The 15483-nt window shown below is 40.8% G+C and overlaps 1 protein-coding gene across 2 annotated transcripts in view; it reads right to left on the bottom strand.

Moving 5' to 3' along the window:
- The window catches only part of IL1R1 (interleukin 1 receptor type 1), a 66648-nt gene that overhangs the window by 13265 nt on the left and 37900 nt on the right, over positions 1–15483 (bottom strand). For both annotated transcript variants that reach the window (XM_073664785.1, XM_073664786.1), the window contains 4 exons: positions 13160–13225; positions 12720–12843; positions 8301–8446; positions 5364–5507 (listed from right to left, as the gene is read on the bottom strand). In XM_073664785.1, the coding sequence (XP_073520886.1) occupies positions 5364–5507; positions 8301–8446; positions 12720–12843; positions 13160–13225 (480 nt within the window). The remainder of the gene's footprint in view (positions 1–5363; positions 5508–8300; positions 8447–12719; positions 12844–13159; positions 13226–15483) is intronic.

Below are 15483 nucleotides of genomic sequence, written 5' to 3'. Positions count from 1 at the left end.
CCCGGAAGTGGCTGTTGGCAAAGTCTATGGAGTGTCAGAACAAGGATCCATTGACTTTGTTGGATTTGTTGGACTACGTCAGATTAGGTGGACTACGTCTATCCTGCATGTTTTTTTCCTTTTTTTAAATAAAGTAGTAAACGAGGGAGTGTCAGTGTTTATTCCAATAAAATATTTTTGTGTTTTTCCTTTTTGTTACTGGGTTAGTAATGGGGGTGTTTTACAGACACGTCTCCATTACTAACACAAGGGCTAATGCCAGCTGAGATTTTTGACAAACCACAGCTGACACCAACCCCAACTACTATTACCCCGATTGCCAAAGCAGCAGGACAATTAGGAAGAGCCGAGGTGAAGCGCCAGAATTGGTGCATCTAACGTGATGCGCCACTTCTGGGGCGGCTGCAGTCTGGTATTTTTAGGCGGGGAAGGGCCTAATATCCATGGACCTTCCCAGCCTGATAATATATGCCCGCAGCTGTCTCCTTTACCAAAAATAGGGGGGACCCCACGTAATTTTTTCTATCTATTTATTTATTTGGTAATACAAAGCTGGATAATAAGCTCCACATACCAGGCACTAAAGCAGGGGTCTCAAACTCAATTTACCTGGGGGCCGCTGGAGGTAGATTCTGGGTAAGGCTGGGCCGCATCAAGTTTTCCACAAAAAATGCGCTTACAAAATATCATTATTCAGATTCAAATGTCTTTATTAACAGTTCTTTAACATTTAACTTTTAGAACATGAATGGACATAAACTGTTTGAACATGGCTTTATCTGCCTACTTCTTGCTGCTAGAGATCTGACAGCGCTTACTCTTGCATAGCCGAGCCACATTTGGCGTAAGTGAGGAAGCAGTTGAGACCCTCAGCACAGCTTGAAGATGAGCATCAGTAATTCTAGACCTGTACTTTGACTTATTGAAGTTCAAGGTAGAGAAGAGCTTTTCGCACAAGTATGTGCTCCCAAATAGACACATGGTCTGCTTGAACATTCGGGAAAGCTCAGGGAAGCTGGGGGGCAATTCTCTTAAAAATTGCCCAAGTTTGTCTGCTTTTCCACTCACATCCCTAAACTTGGCTTTGAGTTCAGAGTTACACTGCAGGTCAATGAGCTCTATTTGAAACACTGGAGGGGCATCTTGCACATCAAAGGAGAAGGGGTCTGCAAAAATTTAAAATGTGGCTCTGTGTCTCTTGAAGTCTGCAAATCTATGATCAAATTCCTCCTGTAGCCTCAAAATGACATCCACATACTCCTCATGACTGAATAGTGTGCCTGAATCAATGAGTGACTTGCATGCTGGGAAATGGCAAAGGTTTGTTTGAGAAAGCTGGTCTTTCCACAATATAAGTTTTGTAGAGAACGCTCTCACGCTGTCATAGGCAGCACTGACAAGTTGCCCCTGGCCTTGTAACCTCTTATTCAGTACATTAAGCTCATGTGCGATATCAACCAAAAAAGCTAAGTCCATGAGCCATTTTGGATCACTTAGCAAAGGAACAGAAGCCCCATCTTTCTCCATAAAAGCTTTCAATTCCGCTCTCAACTCAAAAAATCTCTTCAATACGTTTCCCCTGCTGAGCCAACGCACCTCGGTAAAGTAGAGCACATCCCCATATTCTGACTCTATTTCCTCTAAAAAAGCACGAAACATTCTGTGTTTTAAGCCCCTGGATCTGATTTGGTTGATGCATTTCACAACGAAAGACATCACGTTGTCAAACTTCAGGCATTTGCTGCAAAGGGCCTGCTGATGGATAATGCAGTGCAGAGCAATGACCTCCTCTAAACCTTCCTCTTCCTTTTTTTTATTAACAAGTGCCACCAGTCCTTTTTTCCTCCCGATCATTGATGGCGCTCCATCAGTTGTTATTCCGACAAACTTCCTCCAAGGCAAACCAGCATTCTGAAAAGCATCACACAGCTGGTGAAATATCTCTTGGGCGGTGGTCTGGCCATGCATTGGAACTAGTGAGAGCAACTCCTCTGTGACTTCAAAATTGTCATCAACACCCCGGACATAGATTGCAAGCTGGGCAGTGTCGGTGATGTCTGTGGTCTCATCAAGAGCGACTGAGTATACACTGAAACATTTTATTTTCTCACACAGTTGATCATAAATGTCACTTGAAAGGTCAGAAATGCGCTCTGCCACGGTGTTGGAAGAAAGGCTGACGTTGCTAAACTGACCTTTCTTTTCTGGAGAGATAATACTTGCAGCCTGTAACATGCACTTTTTTATAAATTCCCCTTCTTTAAATGACTTTCCTGCTTTAGCAATCATCATACTAACTACGTAGCTGGCTTCGACTGCTGCATCATTCTCTTTGGTTGCTTTCTTAAAGAAATCTTGTTGCCTCAGCAGACATGTCTTAAGTTTAGCAACCTGGTTGGCTCTCTCATCTTCCTGGTACTTTGCATACTCCTCAGCATGTCTAGTTGTGTAATGGCGCTTCAAATTGTATTCTTTGGGCACTGCAACTTTCTCTGTGCAAATAAGACAAGTTGGGATGCCCTTGTGCTCAATAAAGAAATATTGCTTTTCCCACTTTTCCTGAAATTGTCTGTGCTCATCATCAACCTTTCTCTTCACTGCAGGCTTTGAGCAAGACATATTTGGGGCTGCGTAGCAAAAACTTAGGCCTATGGTGCCTTGAGATACCCACTTCAGCACAAGGTGCTCTGGATGAGCGGAAATAGAGTTTCCCAGTCCCCCTAGCTGCCTAGCATGACCTTCGGCAACATTAAAGAGGACCTGATTTTTACTCACAGGAGTAGCCAAATACCTTTAGGGTGGGCACGCACCTGGTCTGGTTTATAAAAATAGCACTCCTCCACTCTGCTGTGCCCCCCTGTATATTTCTTGCCCTGTATGCTAATACTGAGCATCAAGGAGGAAGAGACGCCGGGGTTTCTCAATGGGCGTCTCCTTCTCCATGTGCCTCAATCCAATCACAGTGAGAGTCACAGCCAGGAAGAAAAAAACTCCTTGTCTGTGACACTCTTTGATGTGATTGGATCACAACACAGCCAGGGAGAAGGAGACGCCCATTGAGAAACCCCTGCGTCTCCTCCTCCCATGCAGGGCCTCCAATGGCAGAACGTCCTGTCGCCTGACTGGGAAGAAGAAGAAAAAAAGTGGGGCGTGGAGAGCGTGACTGACAGGCTGGAGAGCCTGTCAGTCACGCTCTCCACGCCCCACTTTTTTTTTCTTCCAAGCCTGCACTAGATTGAAAACAAAAGAAGAAGCTGCTGTCATGGCGTCTCCCAGCGCAAGGGAAGCCCCGAGCTGGGAGACGTGTCTTCTCTATGAACGCGCCCTGTGCACCGAGGGGTCCCAAGCTCCTACCCCCCCCCCCCCCCCCCGGTACTTGCCTCTCCGTGTCCCTCCCATCGAAGAAGATGAAGTCGCCGCTCTGAACGCACTTGGTGCAGGTCAGCCTCCGGCGGTGTTACACAGCGGGCAGCGCTCCACCGCCACTTACTCCCCCTGGTGAGACGCCGAGGTACTGTACTTGGCGGTGGAGCGCTGCCCGCTGTGTAACACCGCCGGAGGCTTACCTGCACCAAGTGCGTTCAGAGCGGCGACTTCATCTTCTTCAAGTACCGGAGGGAAGGGGACTAAGGTGGCTAAGTGCTTTTCCAGGCGGGGGGCCGCAAAATATTGTCCCGCGGGCCGCAGTTGGCCCGCGGGCCGCGAGTTTGAGACCCCTGCACTAAAGGGTGCAATTTTGTAATGTCTTGTGTGGTTGTGAAGTTATATATCTGCCAGATATCTATTATCTATCTCTCTTTGTATCACTAACTTTGCACATCTTTAACACATAAAAATCAGTAGTTTCTTGAATGCATTTTATTCCGGTACGTGTCACATGGACGACATACACCTACACATAGATGGTAAAAATGGACACTGCCACACTTTCACGCATACATGTGAAGGAGGGCTAAGATGTATTGTGAAGTTCTGTACCAGCTGAGTTGTCTATAATGAGGTTCTGCAGCAGCTGAAATCTGGATTATAAGGTTGTGCAGTAGCTGGGGCGTGAAATATAAGGTTCTGCAGCAGCTGAGGTGTGTATTATGAGGTTCTGCAGCAGCTGAAGTGTATTATGAGTTATATATGTAGATATACACACATATTTACACTCATGCACACACATCACTATAGACTGAGATACTGCAGCAGATGAAGTGTATTAGAAGGTATATATGTAAATACACACACACGGATTTACACAATTGCACACACATGACTAGAGACTTTTCACTTCACAGTACTCATAAGTCAGGGGTGATGTGGAGACGTGAAGCTCTATCACCACTGTGGATGTGATGTGGAGTGCAGTGACAGATGCAGAGGGCAGGGCGGGCAGAGGGCAGTGTGGGACGCTGAGGCCCGGCGGTGCAAGCTCTGGCCCTGAGGTTAAGTAATAAAGCACAGCGAGCTGTCAAGTTTGGTAAAGCCGCAGGTAAAAAAAAAAGTGGGTGCAGGGAATACAAGTGAAATTCAGGAGGAACGAAAGAGAGAAACAAAAAACAAAATTTATAGGGATGTTATATATTACAATACCGCACAGATTGGCTTAAAAAAAATGGATTTCTGGGTCGGACAACCTCTTTAACTTACAACCCCGTGAGTAGTGGAGTTTCTGGAATCCACATATTGGGACTGAAAAACACTACAATAGATTCAGGGACAGGGACAGACATTCCAATGGCGCAACCTGTGCAGCAACATAGGGGCCCAAGAGAGAAGGGAGCCCAATTCCACCTCCTTCTGTCACAGACACAATATTGTGCTGCAAAGAGCCCATATACTATCCTAGCACAGGTCCCTCTTCCATCTGTGTCCACCACTGAATATACTATATGGAAAACCCAATTAACTTACTTTTAAAGGAATGCATTTCGATTGAATCTGAATTGCATAGATATTAAATAACTATGCGAAAATAAACGTACTATTGAATTAATATGTTTGTTTCTCTGGTGATCATTATCCCTTATTGCTTTTGCTGATTGTTGTCGCACTATGATAAGCCCTTTGTAAAACAAAGCCAAAGTTTAAACCCAATCCATGGATGATGATCTGTTATTGCTGGGGGAAACTGCATCTGTCCCCGTGTTTCCACTACAGCAGAACTGTAACATTACATGCTATGCATTCATATGAATAACCATCCAAGTAACATATGAGCACGCTGGTTTCACCTTGTGTTCAACACTTTTACAGTGCATCTGTCCATTCTGGCTCATATAGAGCAAACCCAATAACATCCATAAGCCCTAATGGGAAAATGAGACTGAGGACATTTTTAGGAGACAAACTCTTTCATCCCGATAAATAAAACATACCTTTTTGATCTGTTTTAGCAAAGCAGGAACCTCGATACCAAAGGACAATGTCAACTTTAAATATTCTTATAGCAATAATAGCTATAACGATAACCAAGAACACAGACATAAAAAAAGCAATTAAGAATCCTTGGAAATTCGGATCTGCAATCAACAAAGAATATAGGAGGAAATTAGAAAAGTAGCATATTTGTAAAAACATTATGAAACTATCAATGGCACTTGCATGCTTTTGTTCTTTTTTAAAGTTATAATATATATGTATGTACATACACATACAGTACAGACCAAAAGTTTGGACACACCTTCTCATTTAAAGATTTTTCTGTATTTTCATGACTATGAAAATTGTACATTCACACTGAAGGCATCAAAACTATGAATTAACACATGTGGAATTATATACTTAACAAAAAAGTGTGAAACAACTGAAAATATGTCTTATATTCTAGGTTCTTCAAAGTAGCCACCTTTGCTTTGATGACTGCTTTGCACACTCTTGGCATTCTCTTGATGAGCTTCAAGAGGTAGTCACCGGAAATGGTTTTCACTTCACAGGTGTGCCCTGTCAGGTTTAATAAGTGGGATTTTTTTGCCTTATAAATGAGGTTGGGACCATCAGTTGTGTTATGCAGAAGTCTGGTGGATACACAGCTGATAGTCCTACTGAATAGACTGTTAGAATTTGTATTATGGCAAGAAAAAAGCAGCTAAGTAAAGGAAAACGAGTGGCCATCATTACTTTAAGAAATGAAGGTCAGTCAGTGCAAAAAATTGGGAAAACTTTGAAAATGCCCCCAAGTGCAGTTGCAAAAACCATCAAGTGCTACAAAGAAACTGACTCACATGAGGACCGCCCCAGGAAAGGAAGACCAAGAGTCACCTCTGCTTCTGAGGATGTTTATCCGAGTCACCAGCCTCAGAAATTGCAGGTTAACAGCAGCTCAGATAAGAGACCAGGTCAATGCCACACAGAGTTCTAGCAGCGGACACATCTCTTCAACAACTGTTAAGAGGAGACTTTGTGCAGCAGGCCTTCATGGTAAAATAGCTGCTAGGAAACCACTGCTAAGGACAGGCAACAAGCAGAAGAGACTTGTTTGGGCTAAAGAACACAAGGATGGACATTAGACCAGTGGAAATCTGTGCTTTGGTCTGATGAGTCCAAATTTGAGATCTTTGGTTCCAACCACCGTGTCTTTGTGCGACGCAGAAAAGGTGAAGGGATGGACTCTACATGCCTGGTTCCCACCGTGAAGCATGGAGGAGGAGGTGTGATGGTGTGGGGGTGCTTTGCTGGTGACACTGTTGCGGATTTATTCAAAATTGAAGGCATACTGAACCAGCATGGCTACCACAGCATCTTGCAGCGGCATGCTATTCCATCCGGTTTGCGTTTAATTGGACCATCATTTATTTTTCAACAGGACAATGATCCCAAACACACCTCCAGGCTGTGTAAGGGCTATTTGACCAAGAGGGAGAGTGATGGGGTGCTATGCCAGATGACCTGGCCTCCACAGTCACCAGACCTGAACCCAATCGAGATGGTTTGGGGTGAGCTGGACCGCAGAGTGAAGGCAAAAGGGCCAACAAGTGCTAAGCATCTCTGGGAACTCCTTCAAGATTGTTGGAAGACCATTTCCGGTGACTGCCACTTTAAGCTCATCAAGAGAATGCCAAGAGTGTGCAAAGCAGTCATCAAAGCAAAAGGTGGCCACTTTGAAGAATCTAGAATATAAGACATATTTTCAGCTGTTTCACACTTTTTTGTTAAGTATATAATTCCACATGTGTTAATTCATAGTTTTGATGCCTTCAAGTGTGAATGTACAATTTTCATAGTCATGAAAATACAGAAAAATCTTTAAATGAGGTGTGTCCAAACTTTTGGTCTGTACTGTATATATATATTATTCACCATTATTGACTATGAACCTTCACAGGTCAATTTACCTATGATGTGTAAATTGACCTGTGATGCATGTCTTTGTAATCCAGAACATGTTTTGTGTGCAGATTGCACATAGGATTGCATAATAAGCAAAAAATCTACAGGTAAAAAAATGCATATGCGCTTTAAGTGCGTTTCCGCTGCAGTAACACTAAAAAAGTATGTAAGTCACACATGAGTGCATCAGTAAAGTTTTGTCAAAGTTAAATACCAGAAAGTGTCAAAAACTAAGCATCTAAAGCATGACAAAACAAGAAGAGACAAAAACAGAAGCATAAAAAATGTGACAAAAAAGCATGTAAAAAAAAGCACTCAATAACAATGCAAGTAACATAATTTACATAATTGGTGCAGAAAATCAGCAACATCACAAAATCACCAAATAATCATCGTGGGAACATAGCCTTACAAAGGCATTTATAGTGTACAGCTATCTGCCTATCATTACAGTGCTCCACTGATCCTAGGAGACCGTGATTTTTATTACATATTGCATTACAGTCATATTGCAGTATATAGTATAAATGATTGAATGATTGCAGATTCAAGTCCCCTAAAAGGACTACAAAAAAAAGTAAAAAGTAAAATAAAAACATTTAAAAAATATTTTAAATATTAACAACATAAAAATTAGAATTTCCCCTATTAAAATAAATATATTAGAAAAATAAAACAGGGGTGTGATAACATGCTAAGTGGGCCGACTAGTCAAAGGCCTCATTTACATATCATAAACGGAAATTAGAAATACTTTTTCTAAAGATCTGTTTATGTGTAATGTAATACAGGGACTGTTAGGCAGGGTAGTTACATATGTAGACACAACTGCTGGTGGTTCTGGGGGCACGGGGGACCTGACAGGTTCCCTTTAATAAGGTAATGTCTTTCGTATTGTGAAATCTGGTGACTTCAAGCCCCTTATGGTGAGATTGCCTTCTTCCTCCATGTATTTTACTTGTAAAAAAAAAGATCTCAATACATACCTGGCTTTTTGAATGTAACATAATAAAAAATGTTGAGTTTTGAAGACATGCCGTGACAGTAAAATTGTCTGTTGTAGTCCTCTTCAATAACTTTTGTAAAGTTCAAAGTTCTGAAATATTGTGTCTCATCTTCTGTAGATATTTCACTATAGGTAAAACAAAGTATTTTATTATTTTCTATATATGTGATAAACTGGAGATTCAGAACATACTAATAATCACCTAAAGGTTACTTAAAGAATAAGATATCAAAGATGTTGAAAGTTGTTGGCATGAAATGCTACATGACATGGTAAGTAATAAAATGGCCCCCGATGATTCTTACCATCCTGGCACGATATACAAGTGCCCTTGCTTAAAGGGAACCTGCCACAATGAAAGTGCAGTCCAATCTGCAGGTACCATGTTATAGAGCAAGAGGAGCCGAGTAAATTCAGTATAACCTGTGTATTAATCATTTAATCATCTTCTCTTTCTGGGATTTTTGGTCCAGTAGGCGGTCCTATCAGCTTTCTTTGTATAAGTGTGGATACAGAGACAGCTGTCAATCACTGGTAGGACGGCCCACTGGACCGAAAACACAGAAAAACACAGGTTTAACCGCTTCGCCACGGCCCGCTGTAGATAAACGTCGGCACTGCCTGGGCTCTGTGCAGCGCCGACGTTTAAAAACGGAGGGTGGTCCCGCAGCGCTCAGGACCCCGAGGGTCCTGCAATTGCTGCGGGTGCGGTGCAGAGCGATAGCTCTGATAGGGGACCTCATCGGGACCTGATTGGATCAGGTCCCAGTGATGTTAACCCTCTGCTGTCTTCTATATGCCGCGATCTATAGTGATCGCGGCATATAGAAGATAGACAGAGAGGGGGTCGTCTTACTTACCTCTCCAACGACCCCTGATAGCTTCCAGGACCTGGCGTTGCTATGGCAGCTGGAGGTCACATGACCGCCTCCAGATCTGCCACATATGGTGTCCTGCCAGGGTCAGCCTGCAGCTGAAGCCTGGCAGGAGACACTGACTGTGAAACAGTCAGCAAAGATCTCATGTAATGTAATATATGTCTATTACATTACATGAGATCAGTGATCTGAAAAATAAAAATTAATGTCCCATACAGGGACTAAGTAAAAATGTAACAAAAAAGTAAAAAAAAATGTTTTGAAACTGTTAAAAAAAAATCACAAAATAAATCTAAATAAATAAATAAAATATTAAACCGATAAATCCGTATATTTATGCAAAAAAACAAAAAAAGTACACATATTTAGTATCGCCGCGTCCGAAACAACCCGAGCTATAAAACTGTCACACTAACTAACTCCTTCTGTGCACACCGTAATAAAAATAAATAAAAACGGAGCAAAAAACTATGCTTTTTCCTCATATCGCCAAACAAAAAGTGGAAAAAAATGCGATCAAAAAGCAAAATGGAAATAAAAATGGTACCGCTGAAAACGTCATCTTGTTCCGCAAAAAAAAAGCCGCCATACAGCTCCATCAGCCGAAAAATAAAAAAGTTATAGCGCTCAGAATAAAGTGATGCAAAAAAAATATTTTTTCTATAAAATTGTTTTATTGTGTAAAAGCGCCAAAACATAAAAAAATATACAGTAAGTGTAGTATCGCTGTAAACGTACTGACCCGAAGAATAATGCTGCCTTATCACTTTTACCACATGCAGAACGGCATAAAAAAAAACTCAAAAAACAATTCCTGAATTGTTGGTTTTTGTTAATTTTACCTCCCAAAAAACGGAATAGAAAGCGATCAAAAAATGTCACGTACCCAAAAATGGTACCAATAAAAATATCAACTCGTCCCGCAAAAAACAAGCCATCACATGACTCTGTTGGCCGAAATATGGAAAAATTATAGCTCTCAAAATATGGCGATGCAAACACTAGATTTTGCAAAAAAAAGCGTCTTTTAGTGTGTGACAGCTGTCAATCATAAAAACCCGATATAAATCTGGTATCTCTGTAATCGCACCGACCCGAAGAATAAAGTAATCTCATCACTTATACCGCACGAGGAACGGCGTAAAAAATAAATAAAACCAATTCTTCACCTGCTACTGATTTGTTTATTATGTCTCCCAATGTGCTCACCACACATCTAGATAAGTTCCCTAAGGGGTCTAGTTTACAAAATGGTGTCACTTCTGGGGGTTTCCACTGTTTAGGCACATTAGGGGCTCTCCAAATGCAACATGGCGTCCGCTAATTATTCAAACAAATTTTACATTCAAAAAGTCAAATGGCGCTCCTTCCCTTCCGAACCCTGCAGTGTACCCAAATAGTGGTTTTCCCCCACATATGGGGTATCGGCATACTCAGGAGAAATTGCACAGCAAATTTAATGGTGCAATTTCTCCTGTTACCCTTATGATAATGCAAAATTAAGGGATGAAAAACATTTTTTTGAGGGAAAAATTTGAAAATTTTATTTTTACGGCTCAATATTATAAACTTCTGTGAAGCACCTGGGGGTGCAAGGTGCTCACCACACATCTAGATAAGTTCCCTAAGGGGTCTAGTTTCCAAAATGGGGTCACTTGTGGGGGGTTTCCACTGTTTAGGCGCATTAGGGGCTCTCCAAAAGCAACATGGCGTCCGCTAATTATTCAAGCAAATTTTACATTCAAAAAGTCAAATGGTGCGCCTTCCCTTCCGAGCCCTGCCGTGCGCCCAAACAGTGGTTTTCCCGCACATATGGGGTATCAGTGTGCTCAGGAGGAATTGCACAAAAAATTGCATGGTGCAATTTCTCCTGTTACCCTTATGAAAATGCAAAATTGGAGGCTGAAAAACAATTTTGTTGCAAAAATGTGAAAATTTTATTTTTACGGCTCAATGTTCCATACTTCTGTGAAGCACCTGGGGGTTCAAGGTGCTCACCACACATCTAGATAAGTTCCCTGAGGGGTCTAGTTTACAAAATGGTGTCACTTGTGGGGGGGTTTCCACTGTTTAGGCGCATCAGGGGCTCCCCAAACGCAACATGGCGTCCGCTAATTATTCAAGCAAATTTTACATTCAAAAAGTCAAATGGCGCTCCTTCCCTTCCGAACTCTGCTGTGCGTCCAAACAGTGGTTTTCCCTCACATATGGGGTATCAGCGCGCTCAAGAGAAATTGCACAAAAAATGTTGGGGTTCATTTTTTCCTGTTACCCCTGCGAAAATAAAAAAAATTGGGTCTAAAGTAACAATTTTGTGAAAAAAGTTAAATGTTAATTTTTTTCTTCCATATTCCAAAAATTCCTGTGAAGCACCTGAAGGGTTAATAAAGTTCTTCAATGTGGTTTTGAGCACCTTGAGGGGTGCAGTTTTTAGAATGGTGTCACTTTTGGGTATTTTCTGTCATAAAGACCCCTCAAAGTGACTTCAAATATGATGTGGTCCCTAAAAAAATGTTTTTGTAAATTTTGTTGGAAAAATGAGAAATCGCTGGTCAAATTTTAACCCTTATAGCTCCCTAACAGAAAAAAATGTTGGTTCCAAAATTGTGCTGATGTAAAGTAGACATGTGGGAAATGTTATTTATTAACTATTTTGTGTAACATATCTCTCTGATTTAAGGGCATGAAAATTCAAAGTTTGAAAATTGCAAAATTTTCAAAATTTTCGCCAAATTTCCGATTTTTTCACAAATAAACGCAAGTGATATCGAAGAAATTTTACCACTATCATGAAGGACAATATGTCACGAAAAAACAGTCTCAGAATCAGTGGAATCCGTTGAAGCGTTCCAGAGTAATTACCTCATAAAGTGACAGTGGTCAGAATTGAAAAAATTGGCCCGGTCACGAAGGCAAAAACAGGCTCTGGCGCGAAGTGGTTAAATGACTAATTCACAAGTTATCCTGAATCTTTACAAAACTATATATTAATCTACTCATCTACCTCTGCTCTATAACTTGGTGCCAGCAGATTGGACTGCGCTTTCATGTTGACAGGTTCTCCTTAAATAGGAGTCATCACCACAAAACATACTATTTTATAGTAGGGCGGTGGTAAATATAATTAAAGATTAAATAAATCACATTTAGAATAACAATGACTATAAATCCAGACCATAAATCACAAAAAAAGTGTATTTTGGTACTTTAAAATATATAGCTCAATAACTATTACTAAAATACTATTTGTAGCATGGCAGGACGACTCTTGTGGGAGTGGGCAGCTGAGAGCTGTAGTTTAGTAACAGCTGGTGTTACAAAAAAGCAGCAAATCCAGGTTCCCCAAGTTATTCCTGAAAACACCAATACTTTTTTTAAATTATTTTTATTTAAAGATTGTATTATTTTTTATTAGCTTCAATTTTTACATTCATTTTAAGACACGCTACAATGCAAGTGAAAACATTTTTTTAAGTTTTAAGAACTATAATTGTACAAAACATAAAAAAAGAAGTACTTACTCTGTTGTTCCTATTTGAACTCTGTCATTTTCAGAATAATATTCCATAAAAGTCTCATTGAAAGTCCAGAACAGAAACAGGTTTTTATTATATAACACTTTACAGGTAAGTTCAATAGCAGCACCTGTTAAAATCTTGTGTTAGAACATTCAGTAACAAGGACAAAATCCATCAAATATGGTCCTACAACAGCTAGGTATGGTCATGGACAATTCACAAATCTATGCACATGATGCAAACACAACCCCATCCACACGTGTGTTGTGGATTCTTAGAGGCAGAGATTTTTGTAACCCATCTGCCCCCATTTTAATTACATGACGGGGGGCCATTTTATTACATTCTGGAACAACCCCTTTAATGGCTCCATACAATACATTACTCCTATGGCTATGTGACATATAATGAAATTATATCTATAAAAATAAAGGATAACTCACCTAATTCCACATCAATGATGGTATTTGTCGGGAATAGCATGACGGGTTCTATTTCTTTTGGGGTATCTAAAGAATAGAATATAGAGCCATGAAAGGTGAAATCTGTTGGGTTGCTATGGGCACAAAGACTAATTATTTTAAATTTTTTGATAAATGAGGCCCAATAGCTTTAGAAAGGGTGTAAATTGTGGTGCATATTTCAATTTTGACTACATCATCCCTTTGTATGATTTATTTTATTATCTATACAGTACAGATAATTCTATTCAAGAATCCTACATACAGTGGGTACGGAAAGTATTCAGACCCCTTTACATTTTTCACTCTTTGTTTCATTGCAGCCATTTGGTAAATTCTAAAAAGTTCATTTTTTTCTCTTTAATGTACACTCTGCACCCCATCTTGACTGAAAAAAACAGAAATGTAGATTTTTTTGAAAATTTATTAAAAAAAACAAACTGAAATATCACATGGTCATAAGTATTCAGACCCTTTGCTCAGTATTGAGTAGAAGCACCCTTTTAAGCTAAAACAGCCATGAGTCTTCTTGGGAATGATGCAACAAGTTTTTCACACCTGAATTTGTGGATCCTCTGCCATTCTTCCTTGCAGATCCTCTCCAGTTCCATCAGGTTGGATGGTGAATGTTGGTGGACAGCTATTTTCAGGTCTCTCCAGAGATGCTCAATTGGGTTTAGGTCAGGGCTCTGGCTGGGCCAGTCGAGAATGGTCACAGAGTTGTTCTGAAGTCACTCCTTTGTTATTTTAGCTGTGTGCTTAGGGTCATTGTCTTGTTGGAAGGTGAACCTTTGGCCAAGTCTGAGGTCCAGAGCACTCTGGAGGAGGTTTTCATCAAGGATATCTCTGTACTTGGCCGCATTCATGTTTCCTTCAATTGCAACCAGTCGACCTGTCCCTGCAGCTGAAAAACACCCCCATAGCATGAAGCTGCCACCACCATGTTTCACTGTTGGGATTGTATTGGGCAGGTGATGAGCATTGCCTGTTTTTTCCTCACATGCCGCTTAGAATTATCACCAAAAAGTTCTACCTTCATCTCATCAGACCAGAGAATCTTATTTCTCATAGTCTGGGAGTCCTTCATGTGTTTTTGAGCAAACCCTATGTGGGCTTTCGTATGTCTTGCACTGAGGAGAGGCTTCCATTGGGCGACTCTGCCATAAAGGCCCGACTGGTGGAGGGCTGCAGTGATAGTTGACTTTGTGGAACTTTCTCCCATCTCCCTACTGCATCTCTGGAGCTCAGCCACAGTGATCTTGGGGTTCTTCTTTACCTCTCTCACCAAGGCTCTTTTCCCATGATTGCTCAGTTTGGCTGGACGGCCAGGTCTAGGAAGACTTCTGGTGGTCCCAAACTTCATCCATTTAAGGACTATGGAGGCAACTGTGCTCTTAGGAACCTTGAGTAATGCAGAAATTCTTTTATAACCTTGGCCAGATCTGTGCCTTGCCATAATTCTGTCTCTGAGCTCCTTGGGCAGTTCCTTTGAGCTCATGATTCTCATTTGGTCTGACATGCACTGTGAGCTGTGAGGTCTTATATAGACAGGTGTGTGCCTTTCCAAATCAAGTCCTATCAGTTTAATTAAACACAGCTGGACTCCAATGAAGGAGTAGAAACATCTCAAGGAGGATCACAAGGAAATGGACAGCATGTGACTTAAATATGAGTATCTGAGCAAAGGGCCTGAATATTTATGACGATGTGATATTTCAGTTTTTCTTTTTTAACAAATTTGCAAAAAATTTCTACATTTCTGAGTTTTTTTCAGTCAAGATGGGGTGCAGAGTGTACTTTAATGAGAAAAAAAAATTAACTTTTAAAAATTTACCAAATGGCTGCAATGAAACAAAGAGTGAACAATTTAAAGGGGTCTGAATACTTTCTGTACCCACTGTATATATGTCTATACAGAAACCCCTTATAAAAGAAATTAAAGGGGTATTCTCATCTCCTAGATCCTATCGCAATCTGTAGTAGGTGTGATAATAACAATAATATTAGCAAATACCTCCAATTAGAAATGTCGTTTCGTTTTTCTGATTTCTTTCTTCATGTGCAGGCATTGCAGGACCACTTGCAACTAGCTAACTGTCACTAAATCAGTGGTCGTAACCCTGGATACCTAAGGTCCTGCAATGCCTGCACATGAAGAAAGAAATCAGAAAAACTAAACTACATTTCTAATTGGAGGTACAGTATTTAGAATAGAATAGAAGAATAGAATGGTAGAGTTGGAAGGGACCTCCTGGGTCATCTGGTCCAACCCCCTGCTCAAAGCAGGATTCACTAAATAATCTCAG

The sequence above is a fragment of the Phyllobates terribilis genome, unplaced genomic scaffold (assembly GCF_046119375.1).
Source record: "Phyllobates terribilis strain yellow unplaced genomic scaffold, ASM4611937v1 Scaffold_2__4_contigs__length_985480577, whole genome shotgun sequence".
Lineage (NCBI taxonomy): Eukaryota > Metazoa > Chordata > Amphibia > Anura > Dendrobatidae > Phyllobates > Phyllobates terribilis.
Note: the sequence above shows the minus strand (reverse complement) of the source record. Positions and strands in the feature narration are given on the sequence as shown.